This window comes from Panulirus ornatus, chromosome 38, assembly GCF_036320965.1.
Source record: "Panulirus ornatus isolate Po-2019 chromosome 38, ASM3632096v1, whole genome shotgun sequence".
Taxonomy (NCBI): Eukaryota; Metazoa; Arthropoda; class Malacostraca; order Decapoda; family Palinuridae; genus Panulirus; species Panulirus ornatus.
In genome coordinates, this window is record NC_092261.1 from 11,918,108 (window position 1) to 11,940,613 (window position 22,506).

At 45.1% G+C, this 22,506-nt stretch overlaps 1 protein-coding gene across 1 annotated transcript in view; it reads right to left on the reverse strand.

The window, feature by feature from the left end:
• The window catches only part of aralar1 (calcium-binding mitochondrial carrier protein aralar1), a 432,346-nt gene that overhangs the window by 114,339 nt on the left and 295,501 nt on the right, over window positions 1-22,506 (reverse strand). Inside the window, exon 4 of the mRNA XM_071684679.1 lies at window positions 5,064-5,120. Coding sequence (XP_071540780.1) covers window positions 5,064-5,120 — 57 coding nt within the window. The remainder of the gene's footprint in view (window positions 1-5,063; window positions 5,121-22,506) is intronic.

The window sequence follows — 22,506 nt, forward strand, 5'->3', positions numbered from 1 at the left end:
AAGGGAAAGTTTCGAAGTACAAGATGGGCGACTCAGCAGACCCCCACACCCTAACGGCGGGACGCTTACACACCCCGGCGGGCTAGTGCCTGGCTCAGGAATCCTGATCCGGTCGTAGGGGTGAGGCTTAAGGTTGGCATCTAACCCCTGCTTCTGATTGTAGCGCAGGCATGATGCTACATGAGCCTTATGAACGTAGTCCCTGGGTTTATATATATATATATATATATATATATATATATATATATATATATATATATATATATATATATATATATAAAGACATAATTCTAGGGAGATACAGAAAACGCTGTTATCAAAGACCCACTGCAGCAAATCAGGGGAAAACATGTTTTTCCGTCGAGCACGTGAAGCGGCGCCCTAAGCCAAATTCATTATTAACCCTCACGCCAATAGCAAAACAACCTTGGACGGGCGGTGGGCGGGCCCAGTGATGACTAGCTTATCATATATTCCCCTACGACTGCTGTGCAGACGACACCACCTGAACTGGGCCAGAGTGTCTTGGCAGTGTGTCCGTGTCGGCCTGAGCACTGCTACGTAATGTAGCGCCGTACTGTGTGTGTGTGTGTGTGTGTGTGTGTGTGTGTGTGTGTGTGATCAGGCCACACACCGAGTGTTTGCTCCAGCTGGGACCCCGCTCCGTCTGATAAGCCTCTTGCCCCTCACCGTGGACTCATCTCTTCAACGCCCGATAGTTTCAGCTTTAAGAAAAACTTTCAAACACTAGGGTTTGGAGGGAGCGTTGAGCACTGAGGATGGGGGGGAGCGGCGGTCGGGCCGCCTAAAAATGGGGTTGGAGTGGGTGTGGCCGGCCCATTTGGAGGGGAGGAGGGAGTCGGACCATTAAGAAATTGATATCAGTGATAACAGACATTAAACGATAATGCAGATTTCAGGACATATCATTCTTACGGGCAATGAAAGAGATAAAACGGTGTCACGCGCAGCTATTCCTGCCTCTGTCCACAACTAGACAGTTCGAACAACTGTAGCCAGGCGACAGTAGATAAGAGATAGGAAGAATACATCAGTGATCAACTGCAGACCACTTCTGTGATCATGCACCACCGAACTACACACTGACAATGTTACTGTCACGTACAGTACATGACATTGCTCTTCGTACAGTACAGACCTGGGGATAAGTCTCTCGAAACTATTATATCAAAATACAATACGATCCTCTCAACAGGACAGCCAACACGTTCGCGATGATGGCATAAACTGCGTCTACCCAATGTGGAAACTCAAGAGACGCGTTTCGCGCCAATGGAATGCTCAAGTTCGACGGGGTACTATTATTACGTCAGGGTTGTCATATTCAGATGGACTGAACATCTACTCTTGTTTTAATGAAATCCATTTTATATCTATTTTCCAATGAGAAACAGAATGAGGGTGAGGGAGGGAGCGTGAGGAGTGGTCAGTGAAAGAGAGAGAGAAAACAAAAGAAAAAAAGAAGGATTGAAGAGCACAGTCAAGACAGGGTGTTGAGCCACTGGGTGTTGGTTTTGACCCGAGAGGATAAGAAGGATCACCCCGCCACCTCTCACACGACTCTCACCGGACGCCACCATGCCACAACCCATACAATACGGCAAACGTACGTACGAAGTACAACAAAGAAAACGATGTCGGGAACTCATACAGAGGAAAAGGACGAACATATCTGAAGTCATATCTTTCGAAATCCGTCGAAGTTGACGGCAAATCAGGAAGAAAAATCATTCTACCATTAGTTTTGAGAGAAGATTGTGAAACGAGGACCTGGCCTGCCGTTCCCTCTGGTGTATAATCATCCTGCCTGGCGTCGCCCTTATGTAAGCCCCCCCTCCTCCGTCATCTTCCAAATACCGCCGAAGCGAAAATTTAATCAGCGAGTGAATAAGACAGTATCCTCTGATCTCGCCGTGTGTACGCCTATAATGAAACCCATTACACATCTTCACGGTGGCAATCTATTCAAGGCGTCATACATGGCAATCACGTACTAGTGTTGAGTTACGGTGCTCACGAGAATGTGTCTGTGTAGCCCAAAAGGCGCTAGGGTGAAAAAAAAAAATGATGCACATCCTTTACGTGTGGTGGTAGTGGGACGTAATGAACCAAACGTATACTTACTCAGGCTGGGGTTGGTGTGTGTGTGTGTGTGTGTGTGTGTGTGTGTGTGTGTACTCACAAACAGGAGTAAAGACAATGCACATATGTATGTACAAAGTTAACACACGGGGCAACACGTGTGTAAAACTCTGGCCATAGCACAAAGAGTAATAGTAAATAGTAAATTACACACACACACACACACACACACACACACACACATATATATATATATATATATATATATATATATATATATATATATATATATATATATATATATATATATATATATATAAACCACATTCCAGATTAGGTTCCTGTATCTATTTCCCACACGTACGTGGCATCACTGACTGGCGTACGTGTTCTTAATGCTACACGCCTTCATATATCGTTCTACATATGGAGACGCGGAGACATGGGCCCACGTACGGCTCATCGCAACCTCCTACATCACCAGGGGACTACAGGAAATAATAGCTGCAGGAGAGTCTCCGCCTTTACCTTTCCCCATACAATATTCGTGTTTTTCTTCTTTTTTTTTTGAATGATACCCAACGAGAGAAGATACGAGAGAATAAAATAAAGAGATTATCAGGACACGCCGACGTCCAAGATGACGAAAATACGAAAAAAAGACATAAAAAACGGAATCGCAAGAAGAAGCAAAAAAATACGCAAGATAAACAACTGGCATCTGTCGACAGGTTGCCGTGCTGGGACCCGCCATATTCTGCTCCTCCCAGCAGATTCAGCCAAGCAGCGGCAAGAAAAACAGGACGGCAATAAAACACCGAAAACATGACAGACTGAGACAAGCGAACTCACTCAGTTCTACACTGTGCTTTTCTTTTTTTTTTTCCTCTTTTTTTTTCCCCCCCGAGGGCAAAGTTTTACTTAAAAGTTGAGGAGGATAACTTTGCCTGGGGTAGAGAAAAAGAGAGAGAGGAACAGACCATGGATGAAAAGGGGGAGAGAGTGAGTGAGTGAGAGAGAGAGAGAGAGAGAGAGAGAGAGAGAGAGAGAGAGAGAGAGAGAGAGAGAGAGAGAGAGAGAGAGAGAGGAACAGAAAAGGGCTGAAAAGGAAGGGAGAGAGAGAGAGAGAGAGAGGAACAGACAAGGGCTGAAAAGAATGGGAGAAAGAGAGAAAGAGAGAGAGGAAGAGACAAGGGCTGAAAAGGAAGGGAGAAAGAGAGGAAAGGAACAGACAAGGGCAGAAAAGGAAGAGAGAGAGAGAGAGAGAGAGAGAGAGAGAGAGAGAGAGAGAGAGAGAGAGAGAGAGAGAGAGAGAGAGAGAGAGAGAGAGAGAGGAATAGACAAGGGCTGAAAAGGGAGAGTGGAGGAGAAGGTGGAAGGGAGAGGAGGATAATGAGAAGCAGAGGAGGAGGATGAGGAAGGAAGAAGGCTGGAGGAGCCGACGGGCAGTTATCCATCTAACCCATCCCAGCCTGACTGGAGGGGGGTCACAGGTGGGGGGGGAAAAAAAAATGACATAAAAATATCATCCACATATGTCACTCTAGGGGCCGTGGCTCATCTGTTATATAAAGGCAACATTTCGTTTTCTTTCTTTTTTTTCCAATATTTTTTTTTGTCTGCAGCCTCGTTTCATCCCGATGGGGAGGCAGGTACGTACGATGGAAGGGCGTGATGGCGATGGGAGGAGGACTAGTGGTCCTTGTGCGACGACCCCCTGTCACCGACGGAGGAAAATCATTAACATCCACAAGGGCGACTGAGCCTATCACATTCTGTTATTGTTGACCCTGGAGGCGGCTCCCGCCCCTCACCACTGTTTGCACTACCCTCCTGACATCCAAGCCTCGCCTCTCCCACCTTTTGTCTCCAGATATTTCTCATCTCTTGTCTTCTGCTTACCATCTCTTATTGTTTTTTTTCTTCTTCTCTCTCTCAGTCCTTTTCTTCCCCCGCATCTGTATCTCTCGTGTGTTGTCTTATCTCTTTTATCATTTATCCTCTTATCTTTTCGAAATTTCTTTTTTTTTATCACTTGCCATCATTCTGCTCTTCAGTTTCAAAATGATTATCACATTTCCCCCGCTTCCAGGTCGTCTATTCTCGTCACGTCACCTTGCATTTTATACATACTCATCTGCACTTTACGTCTGGCTGTATACATTCATTATCCCTTATTGCTTACCCACAGTGCTTTGCCGTTGCCTTTCAAGGTCTTGTCAACACTAAGCCAGCTGTAGCCTGTAAGCCACGCCCTTGGACACGTGCCGGGAGAATGGTGTGTTTGGGATTCACGGAAGTGTACACCTCTACTCTCACAGGATTTGTTTCAATAACTGTCTGCTGGGTGCTGGCATCATGAGGGAGTGGTGACATTCTTATGTAAGCTGCGTCAGTTGTCGCTATGGACCTACGGAGTCATAAACCAATGCTCCTACTTAGCAGTTTGGGTATTATGGCAAAACAACAGACTATCTCTTCCGTAGCGTACCTGACCTTTCAAGCAAGAGGAGCTACGTTTCAGCTTCTCGTATTTTTCACTCCTCCCTCGTTACCTCCAAGATTTATTCGCTGCGGTAGTCATGCAATGCTCCCTCCGTCCCGTCATACGTAAAAAAAGAAAAAAATAATAATCTAACATTACGGCGGAATGATAAAATTGGCTAAGCCTCGAAGCATGTCCAGGGTAAACCTCCCTCCCACCAGAGAAATGACGTGAAATGAAACCCTCCCCCCCAACGCCACACACACAGGGGAGACTCACGTCCTTAAGAAACCCCACCACCTCTGAGACGTATGATCTCAGTGAAGAGGTTTCCCACCTCACACATGAATCCTGGATTGTACCAATGGACTCCAAAACAGCTGCCCATCACCGTACACAAACCACTTGGACTGCCACGACCCCGTGGGGACCTTAGTGTACATTACGACGGGGGAGAACGTATGGCAGGACTTACCTTAACGAAGATCTCTCGCAGGTTCTCGGTCTTGGCCCTCCTGAGGTAGCCGGTGCCCTGTGGAAACATCAACACGTGAGTCAACACAACCAACACTGCTCCTGCTGGAGAGCAACACGAGCAAATAAATGTTCTTACACTTATAATATGTACTTTGGATAAACATATGCCACACTTAATGATGTAAGATTCAATGAGACAAGACTTGAAAAGGTAAAAAAAGGTATGCCTATTTCTGGGAAGTACAGATGTTACGAGTCATGCATCTCATTACCACTTACCACAAAGCTCGTATGGTAAAAATGTTCACAAAACATAGAACCCAATAGTGTCACGTCTGCTGGACCATGCTGCACACTTACAACGGCGGCTGCTGGCAAACAGTGTGTCATTACGTACACAGAACAACGGAGAGTCAAAAAATGCGTACCACATCTCCGAGGTTCAACCTTCACAGGGGCACGCATGTACTCCTGGTCAGTCGCTGGTGTGAAAGGCATGAGTGACGGTCCGGTGTTGGCTACCTTACTGGTGTCACAGGGCTGATCGTGGTGGCGTCAGGCAACTAACTACAGCATCTCCATGTTAAATTCTAATATTATCTATCAGCTTGAATAACTCCATTCTATCCATGAAGAAATCTAAGAAGCATAATATATATATATATATATATATATATATATATATATATATATATATATATATATATATATAGGGGAGAAAAAAAAACTTCCCACGTATTCCCTCCGTGTCGTAGAAGGCGACTAAAAGGGGATGGAGCGGGGGGCCGGAAATCCTCCTCTCTCGTTTTGAATTTTCTAAAAGAAGGAACAGAGAAGGGGGCCAAATGAGGATTTAATCATGTATTAATTTACACATACAAATACTTAATAGCAAGCTTTTCATGTGCAAGAATATACGATCAACACCAAAAACATCCAAAGCAACATATACACTGCAATGCTTTTCCCTCCCTGATTTACGAAATGATTTCTACTTCCACGGTCTTGAGATGCAGAACCCAACCTAAAAAGGCAGTTCTTCGATACGACGGGTTAGATTCATTTCACATGAATACTGCAGGGAAGTCTCCTTCTGCCAAAGACCTCACCTCTATAAAGTCCTTTGAGTCAGGCACAGTACCTCCCCTACCAACCCACACTAGACGAAACCACTTCAATGTGAATCACAGCGCCAGATACCGCTAGCCATGACAGCCTCACACATTGGTAGCAACGGGAGAGATATAGTGTGGGGTGATGTCAAATAGCTTTAGACCCGCGCCCGGGAATTCTGGAAGTCATATCAAACCCATGAATATGTAATGAAATCTTTCTCACATTCAAGACCATGTCTGTCGCACCGAACGTTCTTCCCACTATCTCTCAAACGTCATAAAACACCAAATTTAGCAATTTCACACAGGATTTTCACAGCTCTGGGGACATATGTTGCTTCTGAGCGACAAGCAAGTAGCAAGGAAGAGCAAATTCAGGGTTCTATATTGCTGAAAGGTGATGAAAGCGTGTATTAAGTACACCACCTGAACACGGCTCTGACAGTAGCAAATCGCATTTCATTTCACTGAATTCTTAAGACCCAGAAGTGTGTACGGTGGGTGAGTCCCGTCGAGTGACTTGGGATTTTCTTCAGTAAACCTTCCTGTAACTTACACCTCCTCACACAAGCCTCTCTCACGGTAAGCTGAGGGTCGTTGTTGGTCGTGCTGGACCACTTGGCAGGATCGTTGGGGGGGTACACAAGAACCAGCGAGATAAGGCACGCCGACTCAACCCAAGTGTTCAGCATATTACGGTTCAACAGGCCGTGGGCTTGGCTTTCCCTCCCGCGGTATATACTAAAACAACCACATCCCTCAACCGCTACAACATCTGCTTTAATGTTATCACAGACGAAGGCAACGCTTCATCATGGCCAGAACCCAACCTGCACTCATAATACTGTGAGTCGTTCGCTCACACAAAGTTCCCCAAGTCGTAGTCTTCACAAAAAGACAATAAAGTTCAAATCTATCGTGTTTTTCCACGTCTCATGATCCCTCTGAAGGTATCAGTATGGTCCTCCGTTGGTGCACCTGGTGATAACATGCTGTTATAAACATATAGTAAACTAGTGACTGCCCTCATTAACCTGGTCAATTCGACGGGACATAATTTTATTCGGCTGGAGCACTCACCCGTGTGCTTCTATTCATTTTTTCTAGCTAATTGCTTGGCATTATGTAAATTTCCTTGCGCTCTCGAAAATCTAAAATGTTATGATATATATGTATATATATATATATATATATATATATATATATATATATATATATATATACATATATATTTTTTTTTTTTCAAACTATTCGCCATTTCCCGCGTTAGCGAGGTAGCGTTAAGAACTGAGGACTGGGCCATTGAGGGAATATCCTCACCTGGCCCCCTTCTCTGTTCCTTCTTTTGGAAAATTAAAAAAAAATTGAGAGGGGAGGATTTCCAGCCCCCCGCTCCCTCCCCTTTTAGTCGCCTTCTACGACACGCAGGGAATACGTGGGAAGTATTCTTTCTCCCCTATCCCCAGGGAATATATATATATATATATATATATATATATATATATATATATATATATATATATATATATATATATATATATATATGGAGGTCATATAACGAACTAACTTTGGCACACAGCTGGATGCCCCTTTCCTTGGACGCTTAACCCTCGTACCATAAGAGGGGTGGCTCCGCAATATACGTCACCTACATACACACCAGGGTGAAGACATGCCAGGGTGTGAACCCAGCTGCCCTCATACGCGACACTGTCAGCAAGAAGGTGACAGTCAGACACTGAGAGTCTGACACTTTTAGCCCTCCTGTCAGGGCTGAGGGCCCTGACGAGAGAGAGAGAGAGAGAGAGAGAGAGAGAGAGAGAGAGAGAGAGAGAGAGAGAGAGAGAGAGAGACTCTCCCTACTGCGCCGCGACCCTGTTGGCTTGTTTAGGGCTATACGACTGTTTCTATCCAACCAGCTCACCAGCTCCAGCTTACGACCAGTCCAAGCCAACCACTAGTTCTAGCCAGCCAATCGCCCAGTGCAAACCAGTCACCACGAGCTAACAACAGACAGTCAGTTCGAACCAGTTATCTCTTCTAACCGAAACATCGATAACAAACCAGCTCCTGACCAGCTCCAGGCTCACGTAAGCAGCATTCATTCGTCACCTTCGGTCTGTCCTCATATGGAGTAAATGATCAATTCCTATCAGTCATATCATATCTATATCAGTAAATCATCATCATTTCCGATCAGTTATCAGTCACATGTATTTATCGGTATAAATGACCAGCTCCTACCAGTCATCTGTCACATCTAGTCACCAGTTCCAGTCGTCTATCACGCCCTGCCGGTCACCAATTCCAGTCATCACACGATGCTTGAGGTAAAGGAGCAGCCACGGCTGGGAGGGAGGGAGGGAGCGAGGGAGCGAGGGAGGGAGGAAGGCATGGCAAAACAGTTTAAATGTAAGGTCGGGGGGATGGGAGCGGAGGGTAGGAAGGGAGGGGAAGTTAGCGTTGGTCCAGGCTGATCCGGACTTGTGTGATTGTCCTCGTAACTTGAAATCACTAGAGACGCCCTAATCCTCCCAGACTCAATCCCCAGATCTTGGAAACTTGGCGGGCCAACACCAAAGGGCCTGGGATCTGTGCCAGCACACCATCACGCCGGCGGCGGGACGCTTCTGAAGACGAGGTCCACCATCGTCTTCGGGGTCAACTCCCTACCTCCCTCCCTCCCCTACGCCGAGCGTTGTACAAAATCGCCTCTTTCGCTGCAGTCTGTCACCTGCAGCACCAGTCACTGTTCTCACCTCAGTCTCATACAATAAAATTTCCAGCTGTACACTCCAAGTACAATGATCCGCGGGGGAGGATCAGAACTGACGACGATAGGTTTTTCAGGAAAGTGTGGCACAGGTTATGCAAGCAATACTGTGTAAAAGAGAGAGAGAGAGAGAGAGAGAGAGAGAGAGAGAGAGAGAGAGAGAGAGAGAGAGAGAGAGAGAGAGAGAGAGAGAGAGACCTATTTCTATTTGTACAGTACGAGGAGGGAGGAGGAGGAGGAGGAGGAGGAGGAGGAGGAGGAGGAGGAGGAGGAGGAGCAGGAGGAGAGGGAGCCACAAGGTAACAAAGCACGAGGGGGAGACGGGGTGTTCCGTCCGAGAGGCGACGAACATCCCGCAATTAAAAGGTTAACAGCCTAGTTAATTAAAGGGTAATAGCCTAGGAAATGACGGGGTAAGAGCCTAGCCATAGCCTAGGCTATTACGGTGGTAAGAGCTAAACAAACAAAGGTTAAGGGCCTCGACATTACACAGGTCAACTACTAGCACCTAAGGGGGGGGGGGGGTAAAATAACAGCAATTAAGCAGTAAGAGTCGAGTAAATTACGGGGCCATCGAGACTAGCATGTTAGAGAGGGGGGGGGGGGGTAGTAAGGGTCTAGACAATGACGTGGTAAGTCCCCAACCAATTAAAGGATACGAGCATACCCAATTATGGGACAAGATCCCAACCAAGTGCACACGGGCAAGCCTTCTCCCTCCCTCTCTCTCTCGCTCTCTATTTATGTCTATCTATCTCTCTCGCTCTCTATTTATGTCTATCTATCTATGTATCTATCTATCTAACGTACGCTCTACTCTGCCTTGTCGACATACTGTACCAAACAACAAAACGCAATATTTCTGTAGAAAATTGGTTTCTGTTTTCCCTCATTAACGGTCAAAAGTTTAGGGTCATATATTATACGACCCCTCGTTTCAAGAAATCCCTCCCTGGAAGAACTAATAACACTGGGTAAGGATCTATCTTTTTTCTTTTTTTTTTTTTTTGGTCTGTTTGTTTAAACATGCGAAGTTTTCATGACTTTGATATAAACGAGTCCTTGATTGCCATGATTTAAAGGTCCCTACACAAGACGACCCTTGTGGCTGCACGCACCGTTGGTGCACCGGTAGTCGATGGATGTACCCTGTGTGGGGGTGTGGGTGGGAGGCAGCTATGGCCAGGTAGTACTACCATTGTACCGTAAGTAGCCTCGCCAGCCGGCTGCACCTGGGGGTGCTAGGGGAGGCAGGCGAACGGGTAGGGAGGATAGTAACGTCGCACTCGAAGTAGTCGTCTGTAACTTTAAGGTCTGGGGAGGCTGGGGGTGGTAATACAATCGTATGTTACCAGGTTGTATCCCGATGTACCTCGGGGGGTTGGAGAAGCTGGGTAGCAGCCAAGGCCAGATGGCGGAAACCTAGCACACAAGAAGTGGGCCCGGAGCCTCGCCGGGATAAAACTGTAAGATTTACGAGGCAGTTAGGCTAAAATTATGAGTGAGGGCTGAGGCAAAGACGAGGGGTCGGCACCACCTGCCTCGGGTGGCTGGTGTCCATGCTCTACTACACACACACACACAAACGAGATGGAAGTCCCACGAGTGTAAGATTCCCTCCCCGTATAGCACTGATAGGTCATCAATTACGAAGAAGAATGAACCCTTAACTGCCCCCAATATATAACTTGAAAAGGCCGCTTGACAGTGAAGAAAGTTCAAGAGATGGAGCCACACGAGCGTAGACTTTTCCCCCCATTTTGCATAACTACACACACACACACACATATTCATAAAGAGTTCAACCGGAGGCCATAGCAACGAACTGAGCAACAAACTCGAAAAGATGAACTGAATAAGTAGTGACACTGTGAACGTAGAGAATAAACTGGTATAAAAGGCTGTACGACGGTCAAGAAAATTTATGAGATGGGCCTTACACGAGTGTAATAGTCCCTCCACATACAGTGCAAAGAGCTAATTGCGCACATCCACACACAGTTTATGGAAGAGCAGTATACAGGAACTTCAAATACGCACGAGGCTAACATAATCGTTTTATAAGCATTCTAGCTTGGCTAGTCTGGTGAAATTTGTAGGTACTTGTCCAATGCAGTCTTGAACTTCTTTCACTCTGCATCCCGTACTGTTTCTGACGGTAGACGGTAAGGTGTTGAAGAGTCTTAGGCCCCGAGTGTTTAAGATCTCCCATCTCGCGCATACCGCACCCTTGGCTTTCAGAGGTAGTATTCTACAAAGTCTTCCACGCTGGTCGTGCCAGCAGGATGTTATTTTCGAGTGTAGGTTGGGGACCCCCAATACCTTCTAGGATTTTGTCAATGTCAGCCAGTCTCTCAGTCAGTAAGGATGTTACTGAACATGAGACCGCTTGGCTGTGCCTCATAAGAATAAACACCTTTACCACAGTCGCCAACGCCGCCTCCATGTCTGTTTCCCCGACGGAACAATACAGTGAACAGCAGTTCGTACATTATGCCTTAAGCGGTGTGTATTAGTCAAGATTACCTGAGCCGGGTATTATCAGGGATTGCCGCATTATCCCACAAGAAGTGACCCCCGAACACTTCGGGTGAAAAATGCACCACATCCACTCACGCTCATTTCTGGAAATCCCAGCATCATCTCTCACACACCTGGCAAGAAAGCGGCGTACGGTCTGCCAACTCAACAACTAATGTTGCCCATTATTGTGCTCACTACACACACTATAACATGTTTCTTTTTCCCACCCGCTCATAACATGGGTAATTTAACATGGAATTCTTAATTAACGAGAGCAATTACAGCCTGCTTCAGTATCCACGTTATTACACTATTTACCCATTCGTTACAATCAACATTTTCAAGGCAATAATCACTAATGGCAGGACACAGTAATTATCAAACAATTATCGTTATCAATTTTTCAGAACTACTTTACGGCTCAGTCAGAAAACATCTTGATAAATGACAGAACTTCCTTCCTAGTCGCTGCATTACGACACCATTACACAACCCCAGCAGGAGTTTCCAACCTACATTATGGGGCAGATTTAACGGACACATGCACTGGAAAGGATGGCATATGTCCTTGTGGTATATCACTGGTCTACAGCACTATACAACACTAGGGGGGGGGGGGTATACGGAGCCTCGCTATACTTCCGACTGTGGAGGAAGGAGTCTTCACCTTCCTCGTTTCCACATCAACAACTCTCATTCGACGACACCTTCCACAACCGCAGACCGGTATGCTAACCATGGTGTATCTGGGAATGAATTTAACGTACTGGGGTCACATCCCATGTAACCTGCACGACGACCTGACTCCTCCATCACCCGACTCCTGACCAGTTAGCTAGCACCTGACGCAGACCTGTCTCCTGTCTATTGACCACCACCCAGTGTCTCATGCCCAGTCTGCAACGTATGATGCCCTGAATCCTGTCCAGTTTTCTCTTCTCGGCTCTCGGGATCCTTCAGAGGAGGAGTGGGTTTTTTGACCTGGTCCTTAGATGTGGTCGGAACCAAGTATCAAAGGGTCATACCCGGCTGTTTTGACCATCGAACCAACAGTCTGGTGGATCATTATACATAAGTTAAAAATATCTTGTGTGCCGAGTGTATCGATTCTGTACTCTAATAAGAAAAAAGAAAAAAATAAGCTTTTAAAGCTTACAATTAATCATACATTTCTTTTTCATTTAATTCACTGGTCTATAGCTGTGAATACCCGACGAACATAAAACACCAGACACGACTGGGCTGAGCAACGCGTTTTTTGTCCACTCAGCGACATCACGTCCTGTTTACAACCGATGAGCGAGATCGTTCACTCGCCGGGTCGGCCCGTGACACAACATGGACGCAACCTCTGAACTACGGTGACCAGATTTCGTGAAATTAAAACCAGGGCATATCTCTGGTGATGAAAGGAAAATAAGTTTATTACCCGTCCTGAAAAAAATCGACGAGGAAAAAAAAAGCGATGCTTAATTGTTTTTCCTCTTCATACATCGCGCTGAAAGTCACATTTTGTTACTGTTTCTGTGCACCGCAAGTCTGATGTACATTTACTTTTGGTCATTATGTGATCATGGTAGAAAACATAATCAATAATTTGAGGGGGGGAAAAAAATCTCCCCTGTTCGTTACCTCGATGCTGAGGCTCAAGCATCACTAACAGTTTATCAGTACAGAATCGAGTGCGACTCCAACTAACGTTGCTTGCATCAAGGGAAGGGATTCAAATGCAAAAGTCTATTGCTATAAACTACAAATGTCGGAAGAGGTAAAGAATAAAAGTATGTCAAAAGCAATGAATCGAATCAAATTCCACCTTATTTTCGTTAGTTGTGACACTATCAATGCAAAACAATACCTTACCATGTAGCGAAACGCCAATGTAAATGGCAGTTCATAATTTGGTGGTCAGTAACTGACATTTTCTTTTTATTGAGTCTATATCACACAAACTGCTATAACGCTAATACTACATCCAAAATAAGAATATGGCTACAAAGTTGCGTATTTGGAAGCAATGCCTAGTTCGAATACATGCTGTTCTTCTTACGGTCCAGAGTTTACACAGGTATTATCTACACTTCAAAATCATGCGAAACCTTTGCTCTTTTCATAGATATGCATTACGACATAAAAAAAAAAAAAACGCCATACAGTTTTTACGTAGTAGGATTGATCAAGAAAACATTTGTGGTTATTTTCTCAAAAGCCGGTCATTTGAGTGTCAATATTACTAGGGGACAGTTGAACGTTCGTTTCAAAAGCGGGACTGTCCAACCGAAATCCGGAAGTCTGGTCAACTCCGTCTGCTGCGCCATCACATTCTAGTGTAAATTTCATAATATTCCTTGATCTACATTATGATATATGCAGTCATTTCAAGTAATATACCTATCTCGAATATCGGAGACATAAAAGTATTGTTCATCATAAAGGCATCGTTGAAGTTGAATATCTAGCGAGTAGAATATCAAGTCTCTAAATAATATTATTCCTACGGGGAGTCACTCAGTGTCTGGAACCACATCGACTGAATCCAACGTAATGCCTTACGTACGGAAGGAAACACGTTACCGGGCTCTCCTTAAACAATTCGATCCACAATTACAGGCGACAGTTAACGCTAATGTGTGGAAAAAGACGCTAGTTTTTGTAGAACAAAGGACTGGATTCAATAAGAAAAAGTGGGGAATGTCCAGAAAAGGTTGCACTATAGGATGCGGTGTACAGACATTTGCTAAAACATGAACGGATCATCTCTTTGATTCCTACCTACTACTACTACTACTACTATTACTACTACTACTACTTATAACAATAATCATAATAAAAAAAATTCAGTGTTTTCAACTTTGGTCCTCAAAAACTTCACGTTTCACAGAAAACTATTTACTAAAGGGTGAAGCAAGGGACACACCTCCTGGGCCGGGTAAGTGACCGCTTACCAGGTGCCGCCACCCGTTAACTCGCCTCCACGACCACAGCGGCCTTCAGCCGGGATAAGACTCGCGGAAAAATCTATAGGAGGCTAGACACGTCGGCTGGAACGGTCTGGTTCACATGCACGAGACATCTTACCCATACCTTCCATCTCCCGTGGGCACGCGCCAGCTGGAGTACGATCGGAGAGACCTTCGTCAGGAGTTCCACGACGGGAGAACACCCTGCTCAATCTTGGCATTATAATGCCGTGCAGTATAACAATACACACGTTATATAAAATCTAAATTTTGCTTGAAAAAAAAAAATACCAAAGCGCTTTATGGGCATCAAACAAATTTAAAGTTATACTACATTTCAGATAATTGGCTGTCGTGTTTCAGAAAACCTAATGTGGTAAGACTCACGCACCCACCTTAAAATAACCCTATTACGAGTCTGATCTCATAATACAAACTCGCAGTAAAGTCTCGTACAGACGCCACATTCAAAACCAACTGCATCTTATTCCCCGTTATGATGCCGCATTTACGACTACGATAAATGCTCACGCTAACGCGGCGTCCCCCAACCAGCGACCAGCATTCAGCCCCTGCACCAACACCACCCACCCACCACCACCACGAACATCACCACCACCAAACGCACCAGTAGCACGCCCTCACCATTAACACTACAAGCCAGTTGCAGCCAGCCAGAAGAACCCTGTCTAGCACTGTAATGCAAAACACACACACACACACACACACACACACACACACACACACTGGCTGGCTGGAAGAAAAATAAAACTAATCAACTACGAACGTAAATTTGCCTTTTGTTAATAACCAGGATTATATCTGCTGGAGGCACAGAGGGCGGTTAATGTATAATACTTCACTTTTATTGGTGCTGCCAGAGATAAACTGAATCATAAATAGTGGAGAGAGTGTACACTTGCCCTACTGAAACTACTTCAGATTTTTGTTTATACTTCTAATTCATTAATGTGTCTTTCGCTGTCCTTATTACTGCATTATAATTTGCTGCACAGAGGTAGGGTGTCAGTTATGCCTGCCAGTCAACGTGATGGTCATCACTCGACAAGTGGGGATCTTTATTTCATAAACAGTTTGCCTGGATTTTCTCATCCCTGACATGCTATCCTCTTCTATTTCTTTTCTATTTATATGAAAAAAAAACACGAACGACCAGAAAACAGTTTGCTCTCTTTTCTCTCTCTTCATGCCCGAACAGAGAGGGCGATTCGAAAAGAAAAAAAAATTGCATAAACATAATTTACAACATCAATCCTAGCTTTACTAGGTTCCCGTTTTCTACCTCATGTTAGTTATACATTTCTTTTTTCTTTCAAAAGGCCCAAGTCGCATTCTCTTAGTTATATATATATATATATATATATATATATATATATATATATATATATATATATATATATATATGACGGACATTCTCAAGGCGTTTTTTAACCACTAAGCTGTTAAACCTACACACGTTGTCTATCGAAAAGAGTTACAGTTTCGGGATAGTGCTTCAAAAAAATCACTCAGCTGGAGTCCCAGGGCTATACTATACTCGGACGGACAAAGTATCAGTTTACGCCAAAGGTTGGGGAGGGAGGAGGGAAGATTCATTCATACACACCAGCCCTTCTGCTCGGTACATGTTATTCCCTTGAAGCGGAAAATACACAAGGTGGAATGCATCAAAATGAACACAGTGCGGGCATCAACTCGCCGAGTTGATGATATCAAATTTCCTAATAATGTTTGAAGTTTTTGCAACGGGAAAGGGACCTGACTCAATGATAAGGGCCTGGATGAATGGGAGAGAGAGAGAGAGAGAGAGAGAGAGAGAGAGAGAGAGAGAGAGAGAGAGAGAGAGAGAGAGAGAGAGAGAGAGAGAGAGGTGCCACACAACCAGTGTTGTCTATCCACAACGCACAGGACACCTGGTCTACGCACATCTCCCCCTAGTCAGTGTGGACCGCACGGTGCACTGGCACATACATCTGGGGGTAAGGAGCAATGAGAAAAATCCGTCGAGACATGACTTTCAAGTACACACGTGTCCCTCTCCATCTCTGGGACCACGGCAAGCGCAGCTTGTGGGGACGTGAGGTGGGGTGTCTCTGTCTGGGAGCTGCTATCAGCAACATTGACATTACTCTCGACGCTGTGTGTTACTGTACTACGAACCCATACTACGTTGTAACTTTAATAACGGCACTGCATAATCAAAATGTGGCTGGGCCACGAGAGAGAAAACATGTTTTTTATTCTGGTGCCGTCTACATATGTATAATCACTCGTTAAGAAATCTTTCACGTATTCTGATGATAAAATCGGTATCCTAAAACCTCCATCCAGCATTTACGGAATTCTGAAAACGGTGGACATTATACCTTCCTGCTATCGAAATCGATGCGATATACCTTCCCAATTAATTTCCCAACTCTCGAGTAAAATTCGAAGCGAGGTCTCTGAGTCAAAGCCTTTTGAAGTCAACATCAGCAACTGTTAAAAAAAAAAAATATCCTCGAAAAACATTTCTCTCGAGCACTCTCATGTGGTCTTTTAAAATCTTGCAAATTCAAAACATTTTTGATCTTTCTTCTGGTAAAAGGACAGAATATCTCACGGCTTAAAACACCGATTTCTATCATAACCACTACGTTATATACTATCTCAAACTCTGCATGGCGTCCTTCCTAGAGCTTCTTAATGCAAACAGTCTAGAGCTACTGAGAAGAGGATAAATCAAACATGTACGACGAGCCAGGTAGGTTTCAAACACACCCGGCAATATCCGATGAAATGGTCTCAATGACCAACTCTTGTGTCCTCGAACAAAGTTCTAGCTTCTCTGTGTATGTTGTCATGAACATTTTATGCACCATTACCCTGCGCTATATACCTCTCATTCTTGTGCCACACACATACTTCACTCAACGCCGGTCGAGTGGTGGCCAATTTTCAAACCTACGCGAGGGACGCACCATCAGGCAGGTCCTCCCACACGCCAGGGTGTGGAGGAGGCATGGAACACAGGCTGGAAGATGATCCCTTACACTGTTACGACAGACAACCTTACACATACACACACACACACACACACACACACACCATAACAACAACCCCTATCTACAATGGATTTAGGTTTTTAAACCTGTGTGATGATGTCAACAGAACACAGTTCTTCGAAAGATGCAGGGAAAGAACAACCAGAGGCCACAACACGATGCACGGAACATGTTAAAAGAATCTAGTGACGAAACTGTAAATATGGACAGGTGTAGAACTTCCTCCCTGTGCGATACAAACAAGTAATAACTAATAGGAAATTACAAAGACGAAGACCAACACACACGCACACACACAAAAAAAAAAATCAGACACGAACGTACAAACAAGGAAACACGTGACAATACAAGGACACACGTTCACACACATAATACCCCACACACGCACACGTACATTAAGACACACACAAAGAAGACACCCACACCCAGAAGACACAACGCACACATCAGCATAATATGATCCGTGTGCTGTGACGTCACACGAGTATAAAATGTAATTACGAGGTGTGAGAAACCTGGCTGGCCTCGTGGGAGGGAACTACCGAGTGTGTTACCTTCAGAGAAGATTACGTTAATTAAAACTTTTCTTTGGGCCTTACAAACGAACGTCAGGTATATTTCCCTCCTACGACTTGTACCACAGAGATGTTATTGCTACTAAGACCTCTTACAACCACTCTTACAACCACGGGAAATGAAATTCATTGCTAACAAGACTTGTATACCACAGGGGATGGCATACAATCCTCGCGTGAAACCATAAGATTTGTATACATCACAGAGATTGAAGTTTATCTCTCAAGACTTGTACATTATAAGCAATGAAGTACATAAGACTTGTACACCACAGAGAATGAAAACTATATCTGACAAGGTATGTATAACAAAGGCAGCAAATATATCGAATAAGACTTGTACACCAAAGGGACTGATGTGAATTTCATAAGACTTGTTTATCAAAGTGAACTATGTATATCTCATTACACTTGCTTGCCACACGGATTGACGTACATCTCATGACACTTGTATATCATAAGGAACTTTGTATACAGGACTTGTGTACCACAAGGGACAAGTATATCCCATCAGAGTGTACACTGCCCGGAATAAAAGACATATGTTTTCTAATACATGCGTCATGTATCTTCACCAAATCCTTAAATCCTAAAAATATTGCAAACGAGGGAAGTGCTCCCATCCATCACCTGTAATATACTGAGCACAGGATATGCATATATATATATATATATATATATATATATATATATATATATATATATATATATATATATATATATATATATAGATAGATAGATAGATAGATAGATAGATATAGATAGATAGATATAGATAGATATACTTTACATACTAACTTCAGCCTGTTTTAGGGCTCTAGTTACGACCCCACAGACCAATCTCGGACCACCCTTGCTTGGCGAAGGTCTGGTGCATCAGGCTGTTTGGTTCCGCAAGGAACCGTTCTTGTACGAAGATCAGGGACTAGACCTACCAATACTTCCCCTGAACATACCCTCTCGCCGTTATGTTTTAACGGGCAAAGTTTTAAACTTTATTTCGTCCTATGAAAGTAAATCCGATACATTATTGAGCAGGTACTGCTGCTGTGTGTAATGGCTATAAAACAAAGACGCATGCGCACGAATTCACCCAAATGCAACGCAGGTGCACCGCAGATAGTGCGCATACACATGCAGAAGTACGTACACAGTGCGGGCGGCAGTTTCAAGGGTCGACGCGCGGATCAAAGTCTCATTACGGAGTTGCTTACACTGCGCTAAAATGCAACACAACTTCTAAGCGCTCCCCATAAATCGTGCAAATAAGCAAGACAATGTAGGCTTGCAGCAGCTCTGCTCCTGGCGTCTGGCGCCATCCCAAGCAAAACTCTCTCATACCTCCGGCCACAGTGTACCCCACTCTGCATAAATGTTGCTCTCGCTACCTAAAGCAGCTGTGCACCACTGAGGCGAGGAAGGGGAGGAGGGAGGGGGTTCGTCCCCTCAACGGCGTGGCATAGTTTAGAACGACCGATTACAATCAGGGTCGTTAACGACCGCACAACAACAGTCAAGAACTCCATTACCACCATCATCACCACCACCACCAACCTACATCTACAACAGAAGCAGCAGTGTGGTGGCGAGGGTGTAAGATGAGAGGGGGTGTGCAAGACACACACCACTAGCTTCATCCCCAGCAGTGCTGCGAGCACGGCGGTCGACGAGTCTCGTGCCTCACAAACACGCAGGCAAGACGAAGGTGTGTGTGTGTGTGTGTGTGTGTGTGTGTGTGTGTGTGTAGGTGGTCGGGGGGGGAGAGGGTTAGATAAGCGGCCCCTAGCAGACTATTCAGGTGACACGGAAGCAATAAACTTCCCAGCAAATTGCTAGGGCGGTAATAGACCGGCATTCCTGAGGCAGGGATCAACCCGCTGCCATCTGAGTGGTCCATACTACCAGCAACCAGGAGCCTGGCCTGGCCTGGCCTGGCCTGGCCACTACGTACCTTGGCCATCCTGCTGTGTCTCCGGTGACCCTCTGGCACTGCGCACCCGGCAAGACGTAGGCGGCTCGTGAGTTGTCGTCTTAATAACGCTAAAGTATCCCTCCCTCTCCTCCTCCCGAGCCTATCATTCTTGAATATGGTTAAAAAAAAAAAAAACCGGAAAAGTGAAGCGAAGATTACTGGAGAATCTGATCCCTTAGGAGGCGGGGAAAAAAAAAAGCATCATGCGGAAAAGAGCATTTACAAAGTTAAGAGATTGAGGGTGACAGATGTGAGGTGCATGCATGAGAGGTGACCAGATTAGCTCACCTGTAATGAGACAAAAGTAAGACCAGTAATTCCCACACGGAGGGAACACGGGCAGCGGTGTGAAAATATAACCTGGCACAACAAACGGCTGGGTAAAGTGAGTTCAATAATTAGGGTCAAATAAAGTCTCTCTTAACTCCTCCATATTTTGCTATGATGCAGTTAGGTCGCCGGAAGCTCGACGTGACCGGATGAGAGTTAAACATGACGATTTTTTAAAGTGTTTTTGAGATGATTATGAAAAAAAAAAAAAAAACATTCCTTTTGGAGATGATTTTCACCGCAATATGGCTACCTTTCCGTGAAACCTGTTTGAAGATTTTTTTTTTCTTTGCCGTCCATTAAGTAGTTACCTGACCCTCAGGATCAGATTAGAGGACAAATCACCACACACACACACACACACACACACACACACACACACACACATACACACAACGGCCCGTACCGTCGAGCTCCTGCATCTGACCATAGCAGAATGTAAGATGGACAACTGGCCTCCAATACGAGATGGACAACTGGCTTCCAATACGAGTCGCCTACCCCTGGCAGCAGTCAGAACATGGCATAAATTCACCGCATCGTGCCGCCAAAGCTGGATGTGTATGTGATTCTCTGGCTGGCTGGCTCTAAGGAAGGCAGACAGCGTACATCAACAAGTCACTGTGACTAAGGATTGCGCTCCACAAGAAAACCGCTGTCGTCAATAGAGTCTCGAGGAAGCACGGATCACATTCCCTGTCTAAATGGCCCGCCATAACCTATACCCGGGATGAACGGAGACGCCCATGTAGTGACGATCATCAACAACCAAGCTATTATATAGACCCGCGACGTTATATATGATCCTGAGGAACTCATCTTATCAGAGGCCAAGTGTTTGCTGTAGGTCGTGAGGAGTCCTTGATGGGTGTGAACCAGAACCGTGTATGGTGGGGGAACATACGGTATGGCTGAGTTACTGACCAACGAGTGACACCAGTGAGATACGGTATCACTGAATGTCACCACTGAGGGACGCTGATGAGTAACTGAACCACTGAGTGTCACTGCGGAGTTACTGACCACTGTGAATCTAGTGAGTCACATGCAGACCACCCTGGCCAGGTGAAAACCCACCTCCAGCACCACAGGAACTACTGTGCGGGCCATAATGCACAACACTCGTCTCGTCCTCCGGCCGCTTGCTTCCCTAGCACGTCCACAGCACTTGGATAAGTGTACATAGACCAGCCAGACTGTGGGAGGATATGTGGGTCTGCAGGATAAGGCTTCTGACAGCTTGGTCGACCAACAACCCAACCCAACAGCCTGGGCTCACCCCTGGCTGCTGTGGTACAAGACCAACACTCTATACACGGTATTCCCACTCGGTTGTAATAAGTATACAAGATACAATGTTGAATACCACTCAAATAAACAGCAACTTTAGATAAAAAATAACCTAAACATTTTAAAAGGATGTTAAAGAATGACCTCTGACCTATCAGGCCTGAACCCCCTCCTGACCTTAGGATGACCTACCTGTACGCTGAGTATAAATGTCATAAGGTTCTGTTAAAGACAGCGCCATCAAACCATTCTGGCGGACGCATTCACCTTTCACACAGACGTACACCAACAGCACCACAGAATGAACCCAACACAATGATTCAAGAGTAGGAGATGAAAAGAGCGGATCTTGCCCGAAGACGAAGCAGTCCACCAGTCATTTCAAAATAATACAAAAACTTCAAAAAACAAAACAATGCTGCTGTACCTCTACGTGAATCGAGTACGTAAAGCGACGCAATAAAGGTTACGTTCCGACAGTCGGGTGAGGGAGGGGGGTGTTCTGTTTCTGTTTGCCTTTCGTCCCTAGGATGGAAATAGGCCAGCAGCCCTCCCTCTCCCGTGGCACAGCCCGCACCGGACCTACCACGAACGAGCCCCACAAAGCGTGGCAACAGGAAGGGGATAACACCACAGCTCTCTGTATACCGACGTCGGGGGAAAAACCAGAGAATGACGCTGGATTATCAGATACCTACGACGTGGTTTTGCGCAGTGTGGTGGCGATTTCTCATACCTCTTAGTCTATAATTTCTAGCGAGAACGGCAATATCTTCGAGGAGGGAGGAAAATTGGAGCCGCGTGGGATGGTAATGGCGGTTCACTTATGTAATATTTG